We start from the raw sequence: 23,550 nt of genomic DNA, 5'->3' as shown, positions 1-23,550 counted from the left end.
CGCCACCAGGCTGTGATGCTGCATCACCATGTGACGATGCTTCCATGCAGCCTGGTGACGTTTCAAAGTGACCTCGCGACAGTGCGCCCCGTGACAAGGCACGGCCCTGAGGTGGCTGGGCCACGCCTCGGGGGAGCCTCCTGATGGGACGTCACCGCACTCCCTTACATCACAGCCCTGCTGTGACGTGACGTCATAGTGGGACTCCCCAGCGCGGGGACTGGCGCTTGCGCTGATGCCAGGGGCCTGTGCTGCCGCGCCGTTGCCTGGCAACCTGAAAGGGTGAGCAGGCCCCCCCCGGCCCGCGCCCCACAGGCAGCTGCTCCCGGGCCGCCGGGCGCGATAGCAGACCCGGAACCCCGCCTCCCTGCTCGCACTGCGCCTGCGCTCACCTACGCAAAGCGCGTAGGGTGCGCAGCTTGCGGGGGGAACGGAGCGCAGCGAGGCTGGGCCTAGGTGGCGGGCGGGGGCGCCGGCCGAACTCAGGTAAAGGCGGCGGGTCCTGGGACCGGCTGGGAGCCCCCCTCCCCTCCCCTCCCTTCCCGCCTTGGGAAGCGGCCCTGGGGCTTGACCCCGGAGCGGCTCCGCCGCCCTCCCCGCGGGGGGAGCCCTTTGGACTTGCCTCAGGCCTGTGGGGACCCCCCCGGCCAGTCCCTGGCTCGGTCTCCCCCAGAGGCGGGATGACAGGCCCCACCTTGCGCTCGCCTCCCTGACCCCCCCCAGCAGCGGTTCTCAAACTTTCCTTCCGCGGAGCCAGTTGAAGAAAGTGGTTGATGCCCGCGACCCAACGGAGCTGGGGAGTGGGGGGCTCTGGGCTGGGGGGTGAGGGCTGTGGGGTGGGACCGGGAATGAGGGGTTCAGGATGGGGGAGGGGGCTCTGGGCTGCGGCAGGGGGTTGGGGGGTGAGGGCTGTGGGGTGAGACCGGGAATGAGCAGTTCAGGATGGGGGAGGGGGCTCTGGGCTGCAGCAGGGGGTTGGGGGGTGAGGGCTGTGGGGTGGGACCGGGAATGAGGAGTTCAGGATGGGGGAGGGGGCTCTGGGCTGCGGCAGGGGGTTGGGGGGTGAGGGCTGTGGGGTGGGACTGGGAATGAGGGGTTCAGGATGGGGGAGGGGGCTCTGGGCTGCGGCAGGGGGTTGGGGGGTGAGGGCTGTGGGGTGGGACTGGGAATGAGGGGTTCAGGATGGGGGAGGGGGCTCTGGGCTGCGGCAGGGGGTTGGGGGGTGAGGGTGAGGGCTGAGGGGTGGGACCGGGAATGAGGGGTTCAGGATGGGGGAGGGGGCTCTGGGCTGCGGCAGGGGGTTGGGGGGTGAGGGCTGTGGGGTGGGACTGGGAATGAGGGGTTCAGGATGGGGGAGGGGGCTCTGGGCTGCGGCAGGGGGTTGGGGGGTGAGGGCTGTGGGGTGGGACTGGGAATGAGGGGTTCAGGATGGGGGAGGGGGCTCTGGGCTGCGGCAGGGGGTTGGGGGGTGAGGGCTGTGGGGTGGGACTGGGAATGAGGGGTTCAGGATGGGGGAGGGGGCTCTGGGCTGCGGCAGGGGGTTGGGGGGTGAGGGCTGTGGGGTGGGACCGGGAATGAGGGGTTCAGGATGGAGGAGGGGGCTCTGGGCTGCGGCAGGGGGTTGGGGGGTGAGGGTGAGGGCTGTGGGGTGGGACCGGGAATGAGGGGTTCAGGATGGAGGAGGGGGCTCTGGGCTGCAGCAGGGGGTTGGGGGGTGAGGGCTGTGGGGTGGGACCGGGAATGAGGGGTTCAGGATGGGGGAGGGGGCTCTGGGCTGCAGCAGGGGTTTGGGGGGGTGAGGGTGAAGGCTGTGGGTGAGACCGGGAATGAGGGGTTCAGGATGGGGGAGGGGGCTCTGGGCTGCGGCAGGGGGTTGGGGAGTGAGGGCTGTGGGGTGGGACCGGGAATGAGGGGTTCAGGATGGGGGAGGGGGCTCTGGGCTGCGGCAGCGGGTTGGGGGGTGAGGGCTGTGGGGTGAGACCAGGAATGAGGGGTTCAGGATGGGGGAGGGGGCTCTGGGCTGCGGCAGGGGTTTGGGGGGTGAGGGTGAAGGCTGTGGGGTGGGACCGGGAATGAGGGGTTCAGGATGGGGGAGGGGGCTCTGGGCTGCGGCAGCGGGTTGGGGGGTGAGGGCTGTGGGGTGAGACCGGGAATGAGGGGTTCAGGATGGGGGAGGGGGCTCTGGGCTGCGGCAGGGGGTGGGGGGGTGAGGGTGAGGGCTGTGGGGTGAGACCAGGAATGAGGGGTTCAGGATGGGGGAGCGGGCTCTGGGCTGCGGCAGGGGGTTGGGGGGTGAGGGCTGTGGGGTGGGACCGGGAATGAGGGGTTCAGGATGGGGGAGGGGGTTCTGGGCTGCGGCAGGGGGTTGGGGGGTGAGGGCTGTGGGGTGAGACCGGGAATGAGGGGTTCAGGATGGGGGAGGGGGCTCTGGGCTGCGGCAGGGGGTTGGGGGGTGAGGGTGAGGGCTGTGGGGTGAGACCAGGAATGAGGGGTTCAGGATGGGGGAGCGGGCTCTGGGCTGCGGCAGGGGGTTGGGGGGTGAGGGCTGTGGGGTGGGACCGGGAATGAGGGGTTCAGGATGGGGGAGGGGGCTCTGGGCTGCAGCAGGGGGTTGGGGGGTGAGGGCTGTGGGGTGAGACCGGGAATGAGGGGTTCAGGATGGGGGAGGGGGCTCTGGGCTGCGGCAGGGGGTTGGGGGGTGAGGGTGAGGGCTGTGGGGTGAGACCAGGAATGAGGGGTTCAGGATGGGGGAGCGGGCTCTGGGCTGCGGCAGGGGGTTGGGGGGTGAGGGCTGTGGGGTGGGACCGGGAATGAGGGGTTCAGGATGGGGGAGGGGGCTCTGGGCTGCTGCAGGGGGTTGGGGGGTGAGGGTTTGAGGGCTGTGGGGTGGGACCGGGAATGAGGAGTTCAGGATGGGGGAGGGGCCTCTGGGCTGCGGCAGGGGGTTGGGGTGTGAGGGTGAGGGCTGTGGGGTGGGACCGGGAATGAGGGGTTCAGGATGGAGGAGGGGGCTCTGGGCTGCAGCAGGGGGTTGGGGGGTGAGGGCTGTGGGGTGGGACTGGGAATGAGTTCAGGATGGGGGAGGGGGCTCTGGGCTGCAGCAGGGGGTTAGGGGGTGAGGGCTGTGGGGTGGGACCGGGAATGAGGGGTTCAGGATGCGGGAGGGGGCTCTGGGCTGCAGCAGGGGTTTGGGGTGTGAGGGTGAGGGCTGTGGGGTGAGACCGGGAATGAGGGGTTCAGGATGGGGGAGGAGGCTCTGGGCTGCGGCAGGGGGTTGGGGTGTGAGGGTGAGGGCTGAGGGGTGGGACCGGGAATGAGGGGTTCAGGATGGGGGAGGGGGCTCTGGGCTGCGGCAGGGGGTTGGGGTGCAGGAGGGGGTCAGGGCTCTGGGCTGGGGGTGCAGGCTCTGGGGTGGGGCCGGGGATGAGGAGTTTAGAGTGTAGGAAGGGGCTCCATGTTTAGGGAGGCTCAGGGCTGGGGCAGAGGGTTGGGGTGTGGGAGTGGGTGGGCTGGGGGTGCAGGCTCTGAGGTGGGGCCAGGGATGAGGAGTTTGGGGGGGTCAGGACTGGGCCAGATGGGGTATGGGAGGGGTTGGGCTGGGGGTGCAGGCTCTGGGCTGGGGGGTTTGGAGTTCAGGAAGGGATTCCGGTTTTAGTGGGGGCTCAGGGCTGGGGCAGGGGGTTGGGACACAAGGTTACTTTCAGTGGCTTCCAGTCAGCGGTGCAGTTGGGGTGCAGAGGCAGGCTTCCTGCCTGTCCTGGCACCGCGGACTGCGCTATGCTCCGGAAGCAGCTAGCAACAGGTCCAGCTCCTAGGCGGAGGCGCACAAGCAGTTTCTTGCAACTCTTGCCTGCAGGTACCGCCAACCAGTCAGTGGGAATGCGGAGCCGGTGCTCAGGGTGGGGGCAGCTCCTGGAGCCCCATGACCCCCCTTCCTAGAAGCCAGACACGCTTTTGGCCGCTTCCGGGGTACAGCGCGGTGTTGGAAAAGGTAGGCGCTAGTCTGCCTTAGCTGGGCAACGCTGCCAATGGGATTTTTAACATCCCATTGGCGGTGCTGACCAGGGCAAGGTGACCCAGTGCCTTACATGCCGTGACCCAGTACTGCGTTGCAACCCATGGTTTGAAAAACACTGCTCTGGTGAAATCGCTCTCTCTCCACCTTTCCAATGATGCTGACTTCCAAACTCCTAATTTCTCTCACTGGGCTGTGTGTGGCAGTGACACCCCACCCCCCTTAAGAGCGCTGGGGTTCTGAGCCATAGTGGGTGTGCCCTGGGCATGTGGAGCATGTGCTCCACTGGGGTGAGCCACCAGTGTCTTTCGGGACCCTGCCTGCTCCCAAGAACATAGCTGACAGGTTGGAGTGGAAGTGTGTGGTGTGCACCCAAGAACTAGGGCACAGTTAATTTTAGGTACTCTAACCTTGACTGTGTGCCTCTAAGGACTTGTCATGAGATCCTGGAAACTCTCGCTCCCTTCAAGGAACAGTGCCACCCCATAATATAAGGTCCTAAATTCCAGATAGCACTGTGGCTTTGTGCCCTGTGGGGCAGGGCATTGCTATGAGTCATTTTGCAGTTGTGGAAGCTGTGAGTTACTGCCAACTCTGTTCTTGCTACCAGAGGCAGATCAGCTGGTGAATTGCCTCCTCTGAAGGGGGAAACTGTGCACCACGTGAATTGTGGTGACCACACAGGACCCACTATGAAGTATGGTGCTTCAAGCAGTTTTGTGCTTAGGCCTCCATTGCTGCAAATATATTCACTGTGACACCCAAATCTGTTAGATACCTCTTGGGAATCGCAGTCCTAATCCATTTTTCATATGACTTTACAGAAGTGGCAGGGTACTTGGTAATTGGATATGATTTAGTAGTCTCAGAATTCCTTATTCCAGAGGAATGAGGGATGTTCGTCTGATCATACAGCCTGAGTTGATCTTTTTACCCTTATAATGCTAGTTCTCTCTTCATAAGTAGTACTGTATCACTATTTTCATTCAATTCACATAAAATTTGTGTAGCTCCTAAGGAATATTCTCAGCTGCAGTGCTTTATCTAGCTGCATTGTATCTTGCTCATGCACACCTTTGTACACTTCTTATTTAGGCTGTCTGTCTAGAGTGGATGGCCTTCAAAAAAGGGACTCATTTGTTATCTCTCTAAGATACTTTGGATGCTCTGGGTGCCATGCAAGTAGTACTCAAAGGTACATCACATTAAGGTAACAAAAATGGTTTCTGTTAGTTTTGGGTAACTAAAAACAAAAGTCAACTTTCAAGTCAGCACCACAGTGAGAATGAGAGAGATGAACTTTGCTTCCATCAAAGTTGGTGGTAATCCTCCACAAGTGTCTATGAAGTGCTGCGGTTGACTTAGTATTACTCTTAGAGGCCCCAATTGAGACCTCATTATGCTAGAGTTTATGATCAGTAGACAAAACAAAGTGGAGACCAGGGAAACTGAAAGTGAAGTGACTTGCCCATGGTCACACCACAGGCTAGTGGCAGATCTGGGAACAAATCTCAAGTTTCCTGTGTCCTAGTCCAGTCTCCTATTCAGTGGCCCACACTGCCTCCCCGTGAAACAGCCATACTCTTCCCAATTTTCTTTGTTAAACACATAACAAATGAGTCCAGAATAAAAGCAGAAACTGCTCAGCAGGACCCAGTCCTGAACGCACAACTTAGAGTGATCGAGGATATGCTCTTTGAAAGTAACAACATGATTGCTGCTTTGCTGTTTCAAATGATTAGATCAAGTGTATTTTTGTGATATCGATGATGCTATTGCTACCTAATTTTTCCATATCGTGACCTGACTACATAGGTAATAATCATCGCAGGTGCAGTCTCTTATGTTCTTTAAAATGAACAAAAAACGGAGAGAGTTGATCACTCAGACATTGGATGAGTGATGCTGTTGGAGAGAGTGTCTTATTAGGAGTACATATATGATAACTTAGGCCATCTTTTTATCTTGACATGGGTAAAGTGATAGATATCCAACTTACATATTGTATATGTTCCCAAAGACATGGTGATGGCAAATTTACTAAATAAACAGTAGCAAATACTCCAGCTGTAGCTTCAATAGTCTGTGTTGATTTTGCTATTTATTTATTTTTAATGTACGCATTCCCTTGCTGTGTCTTTTAGATCAGGAATTTGGTTCAGGAAGGTTTTTCAGTGTAAGTCACCACTGTTAGTAAGCAAACTGACTTGATTAAGGTCAGACTATGCTTTTCAATTGGTGAGGCATTGTTTGCACAACTGTTTTTATTACTTTATCAGGTGTGTATTTAAATGATGCACTGTACCAACATAGAGAGGGGATCCATAGTTGGGTGTTAAGCAAACATTTGATAAAGGAACCAGAAGCATGCATACATGGGTCAGGCACCTGTACATCCTGCATTCCATTATCCAACTCTTTGTCTGAGGATGTGTGTGTACATATGTATATATGAAAGTAAAAAGGAATTTAGCCTCCTCTTTGAACAGTTGGTGAGATTTTAGCAGGAGTAGTCAGACTGGTCTGTGGGACCACAGTTCTCAGAATTCAATGATCTGTCAGTCCTAGTTACTTGCTATGATTGTATGGGAGCGAATCTCTGCAGTTTGGCCTTCCATATTAAGCGAGAGGGTCTGCTACATGCCATGCAAATTGGATGCAGCCTTCAGGCTCGTGATAAGTTGCTAATGTGATCCACTGTATATATATTATTTAAGTTCCTTTATTATATCGGGACTAGGATGTCAGTGTCATTTGTCCTGAACTGAAAAGGCCCCTGTCTCAAACCTGAGAGGTGTGAGTTGCATGTTGGAAAACTTCAGTAGAGAAAGAATTGCGTTATTATTATTAATTTTTTTAAGAAAACCTGGGGGGAAAAAATCTGTAGAACTCCTCTTAGTTGTGGGGAGGAATAGGAGTATAAGAATGTATCTCTTTCCTTGAGGTTGAAGCTGCTTAATTTAAGATCTGGCTGTTCTATAGTGTATTTCATGCCAGGATCTGAAAGTATTTTACAAACAAGCCTTTATGTGATGTAAGTATAATATGAGGTACCTTTTCTAAGTCTCAGTTTACAGATGGGTGAACTAAGTAACTTGTCCCCAAATCTTTGATAGAGCTGGGAAAGAACCCAGGAGTCCTGTCTCTGGTGCTAATCATTAGATATATTTTCACAATCCACCCCCTACTTTGCCTTTAGGGAGCCTGAGCCCAGAAGTTGATTAGATGATGTCTTGTAATTGTACCATCTTTCTTCTGCATTCCTGTAATTGGGCAGATGTTTAGTGCATTAGGACCCTAAGCAAACTAAATAAATCCCCACTTCTAACCCGAGTGTTTAGGATTTGAATTTTTTTTAGTGACCATGAGGAGCTTGTGGATCTTCCTTGCTGTTTTGTTCATCCCATGGGGCTTTTCTTTGGCCAAGTTTGATGAATTTGAGGACGGAGATGACATTGTGGAGTACGATGATAATGACTTTGCAGAGTTTGAAGATATTACTGAAGATATAACCACAGAATCTCCCCAGAGGATCATAACCACAGAAGATGATGAGGAGGAGGCCACTGTAGAGCTTGAAGGTCACGATGAAAATCAGGAGGACTTTGATGATGCAGATGCACAGGTAATGTCAAATTCGTGGTGTTGCCCCTCTTAGCCTCTCATTTGAAATGCTCTTTCAGTTATCAAACCAGGATCCATGATTGTTCTTGTACTATACCCCAGTGCAGTACTTATGCTGTGATCCCATCAGATCTTCCAAGCTATGCAGGGTCTGGCTGGGTCAATATTTAGATGGAATATTTTGAAGGAGCACCCAAAATATTCAGACAGTGGTACTCTTCCTTTAGAGTCAGTAGTGAACCCATTGTGGTGCTAGGGAGAGCTCTGCTGCTGAATATAACATCTTCCTAGTGAATTGTAAAATGGAGATCCAACTAGTTGCATTCATTAAAGATCCCATGGCACTTCTGTAGAAATAAAGATGTTAACTTCTGCATCCTGGTCCAACTTGGGAGGCAATATATAACCACCCTAAATGTCCCATACAGTTTCAATTGCATGTAGTCATCTTCTCTTCCCATCATAAACTTTGTAATGCTTTGCTGTGTCCTGCTGAGAGATTGCTGTGATCCACTGCAGAGGTAGGTGCATTTCAGTGGTAAATAAAAAAGTCTTTTGAGCATCATTTGGGTATTGGTTAATAAAGCACTTTGATATCCTTGGGGTTGAAAGGCACTTTATGTATGTAAGAAAATGGCTGTCAAATCTTCATAAAATTGTGCATAAACATTTTATTGCAGAAATGTTCCAAGTTAAAAAAACAACAACCCTTAATACCCCAGCAATTTTCATTGATCTTAACTTTAAAATCTCAGCTGTAACATTGTAAAAGAGACCGCTGCTTTAGAGGGATGATGCATATCCCTTTATTTTATGTCCCACATCTGTTGTGTTTGCCACTTGCTTACCAGGCTTGAGATGTTTAGGCTACTTGTGCTCTTATCCCTTAGGAAGGAGATACTGAGAGTGAGCCATATGATGATGAGGAATTTGAAGGCTACGAAGAAAAAACAGATGCATCTCCCAGCAAAAGCAAAGACCCCATAACAATTGTTGATGTAGGTATACGTGTCAGAGTGTCTTTCCATTCAGCATTTTATGATTAATTTGTAGTATGGTAGTTCCTAAAGGGTCCTGCAGAGAACAAGGCCTTCTTGTTCTAGCTGCTGTACAGACATAATTAAAGGTAGTTTTTTGTCCTGAAAAAATTACAATCTGAGTTGATAAGACAAAGGGTGGGAAAGGAAACTGCTCAGAAACGTGACATGTCCAACATCACATAGCAGATTAGTAGCAGAATTGGAATCAGGTCTCCTGAGTCCCATTCCAGTGCTCCTATGCACTGGATTGTGCTGATTGTCACAGATTTGTAATATGACATTTGAAACTGATGTATTCAACTATGCATGGCTGGTTCCTTAATGTGTAAACAACTATGTTAAACTGCTAGTACTTCCAACCCTTGTGCACTCAAACTGAATTGGTGTCACAGTTTATTATCACATGGAATACAGATTGCCTTACTATTATGCCCATGATCAGTAAATGTTTCTGCAACAAGAGTAACCATATTTTAAACATGGGTTTTGGCCAAAGCATCTTTGAATATGGTTTATCCTTATGTTAGAGAGAGAGAGAACATGCTATAACCATAGTAACAAATCATGTTTTAGTTAGTGTATCACCGCTGAAACATGATTCTCTAACATGTTTGTGTATCTTGTTTACACAGACAACAAAAGAACATGTTATAATGATGGTTATAACAACTGTATTTAAATTGTTGGGTGTTTTAAGTGTAGCTGGAGTTGAACATCGCAGATTTGAAATATACAATATTCAGTCCTCTTGATGTCAAAAAACCTGAGGCTTTTACAAAGCAGTTAAGAGAGACGAAGGTCAGAGTTACATTTTTCTAAAATGTAATCAAATGTGTCATGGGGAAATACCTCATCATCATTTTTCTGAGGGGCAATATCCTGGCAGTAAAACTAATAACCAGCCTCTAATGACTTCAAAAAGAGAACTCCACAGAGAGACAGTAGGATCTTCCTATTAAATGTTAGTCACTATTTGCACTTACTCCTAATCGTGTTCTGAAAACACTTTCAAAAGTTGGTCACAACACAGTTGTAATGCATCTTTCAGTCACACCTTTTGTGGTGCTCAGATAATGCAGTGATGGGCATGGTGTAAGAACCTGAACAGAATAGTGTTATAATCATGATGAGGTGCTAGGCTGGCTACACTGGAGATTATTCATTAGCACAGTCTGGTTCTTGGAAAAGAAATCTTTTCTCCACACTGGTCAGTGATCCTGTGTCAGTATAAACTGTGTTGGGTATATGCTATGTTCTAGGGTGCAATTCAGACTAGCGAGAGGTTGTCACTGCTTGTCCTGTAATCCTGCGTGCCTTAAAATGGTCTGCTTCTGTAGCTCCCTGTCTAGACGCTTCCAGCCAGTGTACAAGTATGCACTGAGTGTCTGTGTGTTAAGCAGTTCTTGTTCAGCATCTCTGATATCAGCAGCCTGCTTGTTATACCAAAGTCACGCTCTGGCCTCCACTAGCTTTGGTCACTGCTAGCCAAATGATCCCAAAATTGTGTGCCCAGAAATGTTCAGCCCTCTTCTGGAATAGTCAAAGGAGTTGTAAAGTCTGTTGCTCCTCTAAAGAGACCAAAGCATAGCAGCTTGTTGCTTTACTTGGAGTTAATAATCACTTCAAATCAAACATAGCCCTCGGTAGGTTTAGAATAAAAGTAAAACAGGTTTATTTAATCAGAGAGATTTTACATGGGATCAGATATAAGGGATAATGTCAGATATGATTAAAAACAAAAGTAAAAACGCTTTCTATAACTAAAACTTAACAGGCTACAATCTTGGTTCAGGGTAAGGTTTTTACCACATTTCCTTCCAGCAAGATGGCTGACCATCACCTTGGTCAGGATCTCCTGAAAAATACAGAGTGCTCAATTCCTTTGTCATCTGAGTTGAAAGATAATTTGGGGTTCTTTGCCCCTCTCTCTTCTATAGTCCGGTGGACTTTTGAAATGTATCCTTCTCAAAGTTCAGTGCCCCTCTCGTGAGGAAAAGTGCCATGGAGTCTGATGGAGAACTTTCCATGCTGTAAAAGCAGCAAAGAATCCTGTGGCACCTTATAGACTAACAGACATTTTGGAACATGAGCTTTCGTGGGTGAATACCCACTTTGTTGGATGCATGGTTTCTTGCTCAGAGGTACTTTATGCAATGTAGATTGATCTGCCCGTTCAGCTTCCAGTATGCCAATGGAGGGTCACTTGACTGTGATTGCCAATTGTCTATGATTGCACCTGGATTGAGGCTTTTCCTTTGGGGGAAAAGAACCTGTTTACCTATTCCCAAGACTTGTCTGGTTCAAACACATTTTAGAAACGTCATACAGAGGGAATTCGTAACTTCACATATAATGTTATAGCACTTTACAATTCTATTAATAACCAGAGTGCTTTTAGCTTTCCTATGGTACAACACAAGGCATATTTTGTACAACTATTATTGCAGTAGTATTTAGAGTGTGAATGCTTGGAGCCTAAGGTCACAGAATACTGTATCAACTATCTTCCAGCAGGATTGCTGCTAGTACAAAATAAGCCATGTGTCAATAACAAAGTTGGCCCTAAGTAGGCTCAATTCTGTAGCATAGCTTTAGCGAAGGTTATTGCTGTCATTCAAGGATGAAGCTTCTCTGGTAACTTACACGTTCCAGAACAAATGATTGTACAGAATCCATTACATCCAGGAATAATATTACTTCATTCCCTCACCACAGGTCCCTGCACATCTTCAAAACAGTTGGGAGAGTTACTACATGGAGATCTTAATGGTAACTGGTCTTCTTGCATACATCATGAACTACATCATTGGGAAGAATAAAAACAACCGGCTAGCTCAGGCCTGGTTCAACACTCACAGGGAGTTGCTGGAAAGTAACTTTGCCCTTGTTGGTAAGTTTTTGCAGTTGCTATGCCCAACTGTTCGCTGCTTTGAATGTGACTGGCTTATATTACTGATGCGAATGGGCTGGAGAGAGGAATAACCTTTTCTCTGGCAGCACTTGTTGAAATTAATGGCATTTCTGCATGCATTGAAGTAATACACCACCCCTGCAATGCTGGAATGCTATCTAAGTGCAGCGGCTATAATGGTGTAGAATAAGTTGCATAAGACAACATTAAGATGGCACTGTAATCCAATAGAATAACCCAGGAAAACCTGAATTCCAATCCTAATGATGCCATTTCACTACTTGTCACCGACCATTAGATCACACTTCCTTTTATTAACTAATATAGTCTTACTTTCAGGGGATGATGGCACAAATAAAGAAGCCATAAGCACGGGGAAGCTCAACCAAGAAAACGAACACATATACAACTTATGGTGCTCTGGCAGGGTGTGCTGTGAGGGAATGCTTATCCAGCTAAAGGTAAGGGTAGGGGACTCTTGCAGTATTGTTTCACTAACTAACATGTGGAAGTTCCAATTTTGGCCAGGTGCGCGCTCTCTCGCTCCCCCCCCAGGTTGGGTAGCTTTTTCTTTTTATCATTCATGTCAGCAGCCTGGATTCCGAATACACACAGAAAGCAGATTTGCTGAATAAGTAGTGGCCATTTTTTACATAGTCACTTTTATTATTATACTATTATTTTAAGATCCAATTAGTCATGATCTGAGAAGAGTACCAATGAGTACTTCATACTTCTGGAAAGTGGAGAACTCCCACTGTCTGGTGCTGTGGGGCAATTGTTCCTGGTCATGATGGTGGATAAGAGATTGGACTGTAAAACTGTCAGTGGTCCTTCAGTCTAGTAGTGCTTTTTTTGGTCACTGAATGTATCAGGTCCTGGGTTTTGAACCAGTGGAATGCTCATCACCTGGAGTGGGGAGAACTTGTCTTTTTCTTATTAGCTTGGCAAAGCAATCCAACCTAAGATCAATAGAAATATTTCCATGATTTCCCCCTATCCTCCATTTCAATGGAAAGTTTTGTGCTTGGATGTAAATATTTCCCTGCAGTGGTTACAAGCTGAACACTACAGATTTGAGCTAGCACGAGAACCAAAAAACAAAACCACGAGACTAATAAGCACCATGCTGTGCTCCAATAGTAAGTGTTTGCAGCATCTACATTTAGCTTGGAGAATTAAAATGGTCTAAAAAAATAGCATAAAATGGTCAAAAGTAAACTGGATATTTAAAATTTTCCATTTTAACTGCCTTTGCCTGTCATGACCATTTAGGCTGAAAATCCTTTTTTTTTAAAATCTTTGAACTTCTTCTAACTATGATCTCCACAAACTTCCCATCAGAAGCTACATTGTAGCCAGTCCCAAATTATCTGTCCCTTCACAACTTTGACAGCTACGTTTATTCATCTTAATGTCCATTTACTTCCATCTTAGCAGAAGGAGCTCTTAGTATTATAGAAACAGATTCCAATGAGAAATGAAGACACTCCAATGTCTTCCATATCAAAAAGCTGAATATTTGATTCATATATGTAGTGCTAAATATATGCTTTTTGTGATCCCTGGAGCAAACACAGAATGGAAAGCTTTGTAGGTTTCTAAGACCTGGTCTCTGCACAAAATGGTACCAGTTTAACTAAAGCTGTGATTTTTATACCAATTAGTTAAACTGGTACAGGCTAAACTGATATAACCAGTTTTAAAACAACAGTCGCACACAAAATGGCACCAGTTTAACTAAGCAAACTTAAGTTAATCTAGTGAATCTTTGTGTATGCAGACAAGACCTTAGCCTGCTTGTAGATGCTACTGCACTCCAGTAAATTGCTAAATATGGAAAAACTGCAGCACTGTCTACTGTATTAAAACAGTCTCTCTTTCAGTTTCTCAAGAGGCAAGACCTTCTGAATGTACTTGCTCGTATGATGAGGCCAGCCTGTGACCAAGTGGTATGCACTCAGTTCTTTAGATTTACTGTGCATAGTTCCTATTGCATTCCTTCAACTCCACTGGGCTTTTAATCTTTCTCACAACTAGCCAGATAGTGGCTTCAGAGAGAAGTGCAGCTTTCTTCCATCTTCCTTCAAACAAAGTAACTCTGTGAATTGATCTGCAAACACCATTCACGTTCTTTCTCTTTTTTTTTTTTTTTTTTTTTTAATGATGCACCAAACTTCTGATGACTGGTGAATTGTTTGTATCTCTCTGGGTTTTACTGTTTATGTGATTTTGTGAACCAAGTCCGTCACACTTCGACTTCATCTTGACAAAATTTGCTTTTGTGACTTGCAGTCTTGAACAAGTGTTCTGTCTTTTGAACCCTTTTATGAGTGCAGCCTAATCACACTGGGTAATCTGTTATCTGCCCAGTATTGTGCATCTTGTAAAGCTAATTGGTGCTAGCAGCTGTTAGTGTTAGGGACAATGGGAGACTTTATACCCATATACATACCAAGTCAAAGTATAAATACCAGTATCCATTAGGCATGCTGTAAGGAAACATGGGGGGAAGGGGGTGTAGCTCTGCTAGTACTTGTGAGGTTTTACTTTTTAATATATTTCCTGTTATATTTTAGTTTGTATATTGTTGGTGTATTCTTTTTTCTGTCTCGTTTAGAAGTGGCAAATGCATGCAAACAGTCTGCTATTGGCTATCTAGTATGCTCTTGAACTGAATCCTCCTAAAGTTCTACATTGCCCATTGCCAATAAACCCTGAGATTGGGAATTCCATTTTCTAATTTTGTTAGACACTTACCATACGGTTTTAGGAGTGAGAAAAGAAGCCATTGAGTCCAGACATAAACAGAATAGCCTTGTCCCTGTTAAAATAACACCTGAATATAGTAGCTGGACTGAGATTTTCTTTTAGATATTTCAAAAGAAAAGGTGCAGCTAACTTTGTAGTGAAAACATTTGTTCCACAATAAGAGTTGGATCTGTCCATTGCAAGTGCTCCATGGCTGGGGGAGTCTATTGTCAGGGTCCTAGTCTGTGATTATGGCTCCTAGGTGCTATGATAATACAAATAATTAATAATAGTATAAATCAAGTCACTACTGGTGTCTTTCTTTTTTTCAGCAAATAAAAGTAACAATGAATGATGAAGATATGGATACCTATGTGTTTGCTGTTGGAACAAGAAAAGCCTTAGTGCGACTTCAGAAGGAAATGCAGGACCTGGTATGTGTGTGTTCAAGCTGGAAGTAAATGGATAGTTCCAGCGATTGGGAATGGGATATAAAAGCTTTCCTCTCTAGGCTGCTTGTTCAAGTCCAGGGCCAGACTGGAATAACTGAAAGTTGTTACCATCTGAAGGCTAAGTGACTTATTCGAATTAATTTGGGAAATGCATTCTCAGTCCTTTTCCCAGTGGACAAGTATCCACATCCTAAAGCAACTGGCACCGATCTGCTTCTGTATTGGCAAAAACAACGAGGAGTCCTTGTGGCACCTTAGAGACTAACAAATTTATTTGGGCGTAACAGCTTCATTAGATGCATGGAGTAAAAAATACCGTAAGCAGAATATATATTATAGCACATGAAAATATGGGAGTTGCCTTACCGAGTGGGGGGGGTCAGTGCTAACGAGGCCAATTCAATTAAGATGGAAGTGCCTATTCTCAACAGTTGACAAGAAGGGGTGAATATCAAGGGAGGGAAAATTAGTTTTGTACTGCTAATGAGGCCAATGCAATCAAGGGGGAGGTCGCGCCTTTCCAACAATTGACAAGAAGGTATGAGTATCAGCAGAGGGAAAATTACTTTTTGTAGTGACCCATCCACCCCCAGTCTTTATTCAGGCCTAATTTGATGGTGTCCAGTTTGCAAATTAATTCCAGTTCTGCAGTTTCTCGTCGGAGTCTGTTTTTGAAGTTTTTTGTTGAAGAATTGCCACTTTTAAGTCTCTTTATTGAGTGTCCAGGGAGATTTGAAGTGTTGCAATTTTAGCAGAAGGGAAGGGGAACTTCTTTGTTACTTTACAAGGGGTCTCTTGAAATCGAGTTTTAGATATGTCGGCAGGTGCTCTAAGTTTTTGCTTGATCTCTCTTAACCCAGCACCAATTACTTTGTGCAATTTTTGAAAAATCTAATCATTCGTGATGACAGGGGAACTTTCTCTGGCAAGTCAGCGAGCCTATACTGTCAATTTCTGCAGAATTTAAATTTTCACTAACCATCCCCTCCTTAAAAAAAAATCTTCTTTCAAGTCTTGATACTTTCAAAGAATCTTTCCTGATGTGATCAACTCTGTAGACTACTCTAGAGCCCTGCTGCTGCTTGTAACTTTCCCCAAACAGCAGCAGCAAAGTGAAATTGGCAAGATGTGGGTCAGTTTTGCTGCTGCACTTCATTGTACAGACTTTGCTATATTGCCAAAACCAATGTAAGATGCATTAGTTCCCTGATATATCCATGTCAGCATGTCCCTACAGTCAATTTTCATCTCATCTGTAAAAATCAATTGCAAGTAGCCTCTCAAAACTTAAAAAAAGATACTAAATTAAGAATACAATATATATGTTAGTATCTGGGCTGTTATGGTGTTGTGGGAGTGTACTTCATGCTGAAAATGTCTGTCCTCAGTCAGACGGAATTGAGAAACAGTAAATCATGTTTATTTGTATTTCAGTATTGGCCAAAATCCCCATTGTTGCTAGGCACTGTTCAAACCCATTAAAAGACACACTTTTTTTTCTCTCCTCCTTCCAATAGAGTGAGTTCTGCAGTGACAAACCCAAGTCTGGGGCAAAGTATGGGCTTCCAGAGTCGCTGGCTATCCTGTCAGAGATGGGAGAGATCACAGAGGGAATGATGGACACAAAGGTAACTTTGGAAGAACAAGTAGAAACTCTCAGGCATTTTTTTTGATGGGCTTGGCCATTTTAAGGCTGGAGCTCAGTGTGGAATCTCTCACAGATGTTACAGCAGTGAATTGAATGCCACATCATTCTCTCCCTTAGAGAATCCTGAGAAACAAGGCTCCCAAAGCAAATGAAAGAGACAGAAAATAGATACAGTTGTTAATGGAGAAAACATCTGTATTAACTTTTATATATTGGCGTATCCATTGTAAACTTGGGACTTAAGCTGTCATTTGCAGTGCTGACGTAGGCAGAGCAGCGTTGCTAAAATGGTGTAGTGTTAAAGACCTTCAGTGTATGCCTTCAAAGTTGTGTCTGATCGTTGGATGAAATGTCATGCCCCAAATGGGAACTCTCCATCTTACATCCTTGGCTTGCTAACATTTGCTCAGGACAGGGTTGTAGTTTATCTGCATGGAGTTCTTCTCTAGCAAGAGTCTCTAAATCAAAGTGTTAACTTGAGCACAAGAATTGTCAAAAAGCAGGACAAAGAGACACTATAAGCAAACAATTTCAGGGGACGGGTTGGCGATGAATTGATAATATGAAAGACTAATCTGTGTTTCTCTTTCAGATGGTACATTTCCTCACACACTATGCTGACAAGATTGAGTCCGTCCATTTTTCAGACCAGTTCTCCGGTCCAAAACTTATGCAAGAGTATGTATGAAACTAGACATCTTTTAATAGCTATTATAACAGAGCAGCAGACAGTGTATAGACTAACATACTTGTCTGAGTATTCTAGCAAGCTACCTGTTGCATTGGAGGAGATGTATAGAAATAGGAAGTAACGATGAAGTGGGTAACCAGAAGTTCCCAACATTTTCAGATGCTTTGCTAGTTTTCTAAGATCAGGTGTCTGTTGCCCTCCATTCAGTTGTGTGATCTGACTTTTTTGGAACTTGGGCTGCTCCACCCAGTTTAACAATTGCCAGGTATAGCATGCGCTGCTGCATAGGAAGTGACCAGCTGCCAGCAAAGGGTCTCAGTAAAGTAAGGATGAAGAACCTAGAAATACCAATCATAAACCAGGTACACAGTGGCTGGAAAACCATGGTTTGCATGCATTGTGGATCCTGGAAACCATATTGCATCTTTTTTGTTTAAATGAGGTTGACGAGTCTAAGAAAACCAATGGTCGCTTACCCTTTTTCATTTGAAGCTGTCTTTACCATTCCGCCTTTGGTTCCTTATCTTGGCTGCATCTTTCCTCCATGGTTCTCGCCTGTGTTGTAGAAGTACAGACTCGCTGACTTTTTCATTGTTTCAGGCCTCCCTTTTCAAAGTGCGGTAACTTGGGGTACCTGCTAACAATATATCCAATAATCTGAAGCAAACACTGCACCAATACATGGGCCCGGTATGCTGTGAATAATTTTTTTTATATGTTTATGAAGCCCATATCATTCCCACCTTGCAATAAGAGAATAAATCAGCGTGTGTGCAAAATACTGAAAGTACTAGGCTCCTGAGCGTCCAGCAGAAATTTAGGGTCTTGGTTTTCATAGTATCAAGAGGTGTATGTACTCTATAAATATGGAGACAAGCTCCCTGTGCCCCGGGGCTACCAAGCTAAAGTTAGACTGATGATACCACAAAAAGGCAACTGCGCGTGAGGTGAAGAGTACGCAGATGGATTACCCTTTGGAGGTACAGTATTCCATATAGGAACGAAGTATTTTTCTGTGGTGGATTGGCATTTGGATTTTGCTGGAGAAGCTTGCCTGAAGGGGCGCTTCAAATGAAGAGAGGGTGGTTATGTGATAGACAAGACTTGGATTTTATAGGACGTTTTCACTTCTAATTTTCTGGCACTTATATCGCTCATTGTGTTAGATTGTGACATGAGTCATAGAACCCAGAAATGCAGCAAATGTATGAATCTTCTCAGTAGCGCACCGGATCTTGGATTGCCTCCATCGGTTACTGAGCGGGCAGTGCTGCCTACCTACTTAGATGTTAACACTTTATGAACGTCTTTTGGATGGGGAGAAAAATTCACTTCAGGGAAACTGTTGTTTGAAACTTTGTTTTGTGTCAATGAAAAAATAATTGAATATCAGTTATATTGTTTTTACATGCTACCAGCTGTTTGCAAGAGGCTGTCAGTTCTGCAGTAGTCTAGTGTGTGTTAAGAAATACACAGTACAACGATATGTTCATATTTTGTGTTCTCTTATTCCAACTACTCCTTTATTTCCTCTCTTCCGCCAGGGAGGGTCAGCCTTTAAAACTGCCCGACACTAAAAGGACACTATTGTTTACGTTTAATGGTAAGGAAAGGCTTCTGATAACTTATCTGTTAACAGTCTGATCACAGTGCCCAAGCCATGCCACTTTTGGGATAGTAGACAGTATTTCTAGTGACTTAAATGCAAGTAGATAAAGGTACAGGATCCCTGAGTAACAAGTGAAAGGGATGCAGTAATGCACAATAAGGGACTGGGTGATATATGGCATTGATAATGGAGCTTTAGTTCTTTAGGTTTTCAGTTCAAATTCAGCCCAGGTTAATAATTATCAAGTCGTTCTGGTCTGATTGCAGTTTTTTGTATTGGGGGAAGGAATTTGTTTTCTGTCCACGTTTTGTGGGCAGACGTCCATATCCCACAAGCCATAACCACAAGTGGCGATGATGGCTAAACAACCAACTTGCCAAAAGTCAAGAATTGAAAGTCATCCCTAATGGTGATCCCAGTAGGTCAGCACTGGGACAGTGAGGGACAGCTTATGGTTGTGCCTGTTGCTGTCTGTGCTGTGCTTGTTTTTTTGGATTAATAGAAGCCGTCAGGGCTGCCAGGCTTAGCACCCTTTAAATTAAAAACAAACCTATAGGGATTCCAGTTATTTTCATAGATTCTAGGGTCAGAAGGGACCAATGTGATCATCTAGTCCGACCCCCTGCACAAAGCAGGCCACAGAACCCTACCCATCCACTTCTATAACAAACCCCTAACCTATGCCTGAGTTATTGAAGTCTTCAAATTGTGGTTTGAAGACCTCAAGCTGCAGAGAATCCACCAGCAAGTGACCCATGCCCGCACGCTGCAGGGGAAGGCGAAAGACCAAAATTTTCAGCAAAGACCAAAATTTTCCTTCATATACATACACAAACCTCCTATTGACTACAGAGGAAGCCGTGGGCATGTCGGAGGGCAAAATGTGGCCTTGAAATTGTTTTTTGCAATGATCAAAGCAGGAATTTCATACCAGTATAAAAACATGGCTGTATTCTTAATCAATCTGGAAGTATAGTATGAGAGAAATGTGCCTGCTGCCATCTGAAGTATCTGAATTTAATCTCCAAAGCAAATACTTCTGTTAATTAATTCATTTTTAAAAGGAGGACTAGAGCATCTTTCTTTGCTCAGCTTATAAAAGTCTGCAATGTGGAGAGGGCATTCTAATTAATAGCAAAAGCCTTTCCAGTTTCCCGAATTAATCTGATGAAAATGTCCTTTGATTTACAGTTCCTGGTTCAGGCAACACTTCCCCAAAGGATATGGAGGCTTTGCTGCCTTTGATGAACATGGTTATTTATTCTATTGACAAAGCAAAAAAGTTCCGTCTAAATAGAGAAGTAAGTCACATGCTCCTGTGTGTGTTGCTGTCAGATAAGATATAAAACTACTTATGGTTAAAGGTCCCATGGTAATTTGTAAGGTGAAGAAGGTGCATTTGAAGTGTTTTTTTTTACCCACAAAAGCTTATGCCCAAATAAATTGGTTAGTCTTTAAAGTGCCATCGGACTCCTTGTCGTTTTCGTGGATACAGACTAACATGACTACCCCTTGATATTTGTGAGGAGCCTTAAAATTCAAATGTAACATCTATGGTGATTACATTCTGCTTGCCTTAAATCATATGGGGAATATCAGTTGGATTTGGTATTCTCTGCTTCCTGATGCATAAGAAAAGCATTCAAACTATTGCACTCAAGGAAGCCAATACAACCACAGTCTTACTTGGCCATGGGAGGCAGGGAGGGGTGATTAGAGATGGCAACAGTTATGTACAATTGAGTATCTGCCAAAAAAAAAAAAAATAGTTCAGTCTGAAGAGAAGGTGAAGAATTCAGATGATCAAGAACCAATGCACACAAAGGCCATAGAGTATTTGCAAATAACTTTAAGAGGTAATTAGATGAAAGGTGGTATATAAAGATCTTGCATTTATTGGCTTTAGATGATAAATCTCCATATCTGGGATGCATGTTGGTAAGGAAAATTCCTCTTAAACTTTTTAAAGCTTTCTTGAAGTAAAAGAGACCGTATACTTGCCCATATTTTACTAATGCTTGGTTCCACTCTGAAAAGTTGTTATATTAAAAAAACAAACAAACAAACAAAAGTAGCCCCATTTTACTCGGCAGCAGATCTGCTCCATGCATGTATTAGTCAGGCCTGCTTGCTTTAGTAACACAATTTTTGTAATGGGTTTTTACACTTGTTAGCTGTGCAAAGCCAGTACAGCTGAAAGTGAACTGGCTTCTCTTCCTCCTTTTATAAAGCCCACAGAACTAGGTTCCAGTCAATTACACTTGTGCAATGGGACTGTATTTGTGTGACTGTGTGCTTAACTTGACTTGCAGAACCTTTACTGCTGTTGAAATAATGAGGAAAGAATCCAGTTTCATACTTAGGTCCTGGGCCAAGTTTGTACAGCTGACCAATATTGGAGAAAGGTGGGGGGACCACACTTTTTAGACGTTAACCGGACAGGTTAATCTGGGAGCGATACATGTGGAATCACTCTCTCAGAGTAGAACTGCCATTTAAATACAGAGAGGAGCTATTTTTAGTGTCTGTAGCTATTCCAGACACCGTCCCTCTTTTTGCTTGTTGGAACATTGCCTTAGTGCCAATCATTTATCTGTATTAACTGTTTTTTTATTTCTGTTTCTTGGGGGAAAGGGTAAACAAAAAGCTGATAAGAACAGGGCGAGAGTAGAAGAGAACTTCCTTAAATTGACTCATGTGCAAAGGCAGGAGGCTGCCCAGTCCCGCCGGGAAGAGAAGAAGCGGGCAGAGAAGGAGCGAATTATGAATGAGGAAGATCCGGAGAAACAGCGCCGGCTGGAGGTATGATGGCTTTTCAGAACAGCTGAAGAACTAAAGCAAGTGTCTCCCATACATTAGGAGGCTTACTTGTAGGTATTCCAGAAACATGGCAGTGTATTATCTTCTGTCCTGCTGGAGAGCTGAGATTAAGTGGAGCTGGTTTTCACTTATATATTGATTTGTTAATTGTTTGCGAGTCTGTGTCTCTAGAGAAGACTGCATCCTGAACACAGTGCCTTAATTAGCTGTGTTATCTTGACCATCTCAAATTGTCAGCTTGCTTTTTCAGTAAGAGTACGGATGTTCATTCAGCTCTCTGTATCCTTTCCTTCAGGAAGCTGCTTTGCGACGTGAGCAGAAAAAACTTGAAAAGAAGCAGATGAAGATGAAGCAAATAAAAGTGAAAGCCATGTGAAACCACTGTGGGAAACTTGATCTCAGTGCCTGTGTAGACTTTTAATTCACAGGGTACAAAGAACTAGTTAATTTCATAACCTTACACGTCTTCAAACACTATTGGCCATTAAAAGAAATGCTCTTTGCATCCACCTTACTTAGCAATTAATTTGGGTATTACAGCAACATACAGATATGTATAGAGGGTGTTTTGTCTCTGCAGCTTTCTTCCAGATGGTTGGATTATTTTGCTACTTCTGATGCTTTAAAAAATTCAAAAAACTTGCAACATCCCTTGAACTCCTTTTGTGATTTTTAAAACAAAAAAAAGATTATAAAACTTTTAATCTTTACCAGTAACTTTACATCAGTGCTTTGATTTTAGATTTTTAATGTTACAGGTAATTTTTTTCACTTAATTTAGGGGAAGGAAAATAGCCCTCCCCCATGTTAGTGAAATTGCACGATAAAGATTGGTGTGTTTCTATATCTGCATCAAGCTTGTAAAGGTGCAAAATCTAGAGCTTTCCATATATAGTATGGATATTTCAGGGATTTAAAACCAGTATAGTTTAGAAAGATAACTTTTAAACACAGGGCACTGAAACAGTATTGCACAATCTATGCTAAGGTTGGCATAAAGATAAAAGCTGTAGATCGGTTAGATATCAGGGAATGGCATACATGAGCACTGTTTCTTATTTGTAGTTGTGAATGTTGAAAGCGTAATACAATGTGAATTCTGTACTTTGTTTCTTCTTCAGAAGCGAATGCATGGTGAGCTGGCAACTTCCTCTAGGTTTGAATACTCTTAGGGTATGTCTACACTACGGGATTATTCCTATTTTACATAAACCAGTTTTGTAAAACAGATTGTATAAAGTCAAGTGCACGTGGCCACACTAAGCACATTAGTTCGGCAGTGTGTCCATGGTCCGAGGCTAGCGTCGATTTCCAGAGCGTTGCACTGTGGGTAGCTATTCTGTAGCTATCCCATAGTTCCCGCAGTCTCCCCCGACCCTTGGAATTCTGGGTTGAGATCCCAGTGCCTGATGGGGCAAAAATCATTGTCGCGGGTGGTTCTGGGTAAATGTCATCACTCATTCCTTCCGGGAAAACAAGGGCAGACAATCATTTCGTGCCCTTTTTCCCTGGATTGTCCTGGCAGATGCCATAGCACGGCAACCATGGAGCCCGTTGAGCTTTTTTTTTTTTTTTCTACTGTCACCGTATGTGTTCTGGATGCTGCTGACAGAGGCGTTACTGCAGCGCTACACAGCAGCATTCGTTTCCTTTTGCATGATAGCAGAGACAGTTATCAGTCATTCTGTACCGTCTGCTGCCATTGTAAATTGGCAGTAAGATGACGGTTATCTGTCATTCTGTACTATCTGCTGCTGTCATGGGTGCCCCTGGCTGAGGTCGGCTGGGGGCGCAAAGTCAAAATTGAGAATGACTCCCCGAGTCAATCCCTCCTTTATGGTTTCTAAAAATAGTCAGTCCTGCCTAGAATATGGGGCAAGTGTACTAGAGAACCAGTGTATCAGAGCACAGCTGCTCCGTGTGAGATCCCGCAGAAATGACGAGCTGCATGCCATTCATGGGGGGTGCCCCTGCAACAACCCCACCCGT

The 23,550-nt window shown here is 45.4% G+C and overlaps 1 protein-coding gene across 2 annotated transcripts; it reads left to right on the top strand.

Moving 5' to 3' along the window:
* Positions 1-397: 397 nt before the first annotated feature.
* Positions 398-22,663, top strand: CCDC47 (coiled-coil domain containing 47). Of its 2 annotated transcripts, none has more exons than XM_050935157.1 (13): positions 398-486; positions 7,375-7,640; positions 8,530-8,637; positions 11,395-11,569; positions 11,930-12,051; positions 13,477-13,542; positions 14,674-14,775; positions 16,311-16,421; positions 17,034-17,119; positions 18,677-18,735; positions 19,933-20,042; positions 21,376-21,543; positions 21,857-22,663. In XM_050935157.1, exons 2-13 carry the CDS (start codon positions 7,380-7,382, stop codon positions 21,935-21,937), a joined length of 1,449 nt encoding a protein of 482 aa, XP_050791114.1. In that variant the 5' UTR covers positions 398-486; positions 7,375-7,379; the 3' UTR covers positions 21,938-22,663. The 2 variants fall into 2 exon arrangements, with proteins under 2 accessions (XP_050791114.1, XP_050791115.1); XM_050935158.1 differs by lacking the exon at positions 398-486 and adding an exon at positions 3,709-3,856.
* Positions 22,664-23,550: the final 887 nt, after the last annotated feature.

This window comes from Gopherus flavomarginatus, chromosome 25 (genome assembly GCF_025201925.1).
Source record: "Gopherus flavomarginatus isolate rGopFla2 chromosome 25, rGopFla2.mat.asm, whole genome shotgun sequence".
NCBI classification, from domain to species: Eukaryota; Metazoa; Chordata; order Testudines; family Testudinidae; genus Gopherus; species Gopherus flavomarginatus.
Note: the sequence above shows the minus strand (reverse complement) of the source record. Positions and strands in the feature narration are given on the sequence as shown.

Excerpts from the sequence above, each read along its gene's own strand:
- CCDC47 (XM_050935158.1), top strand. The coding sequence starts at position 3,778 with ATGCTCCGGAAGCAGCTAGCAACAGGTCCAGCTCCTAGGCGGAGGCGC. Across the intron at positions 13,543-14,673 it reads GGCCAGCCTGTGACCAAGTG|CAAATAAAAGTAACAATGAA; the intron begins GTATGCACTCAG and ends TCTTTTTTTCAG. Across the intron at positions 18,736-19,932 it reads ACTATTGTTTACGTTTAATG|TTCCTGGTTCAGGCAACACT; the intron begins GTAAGGAAAGGC and ends TTTGATTTACAG.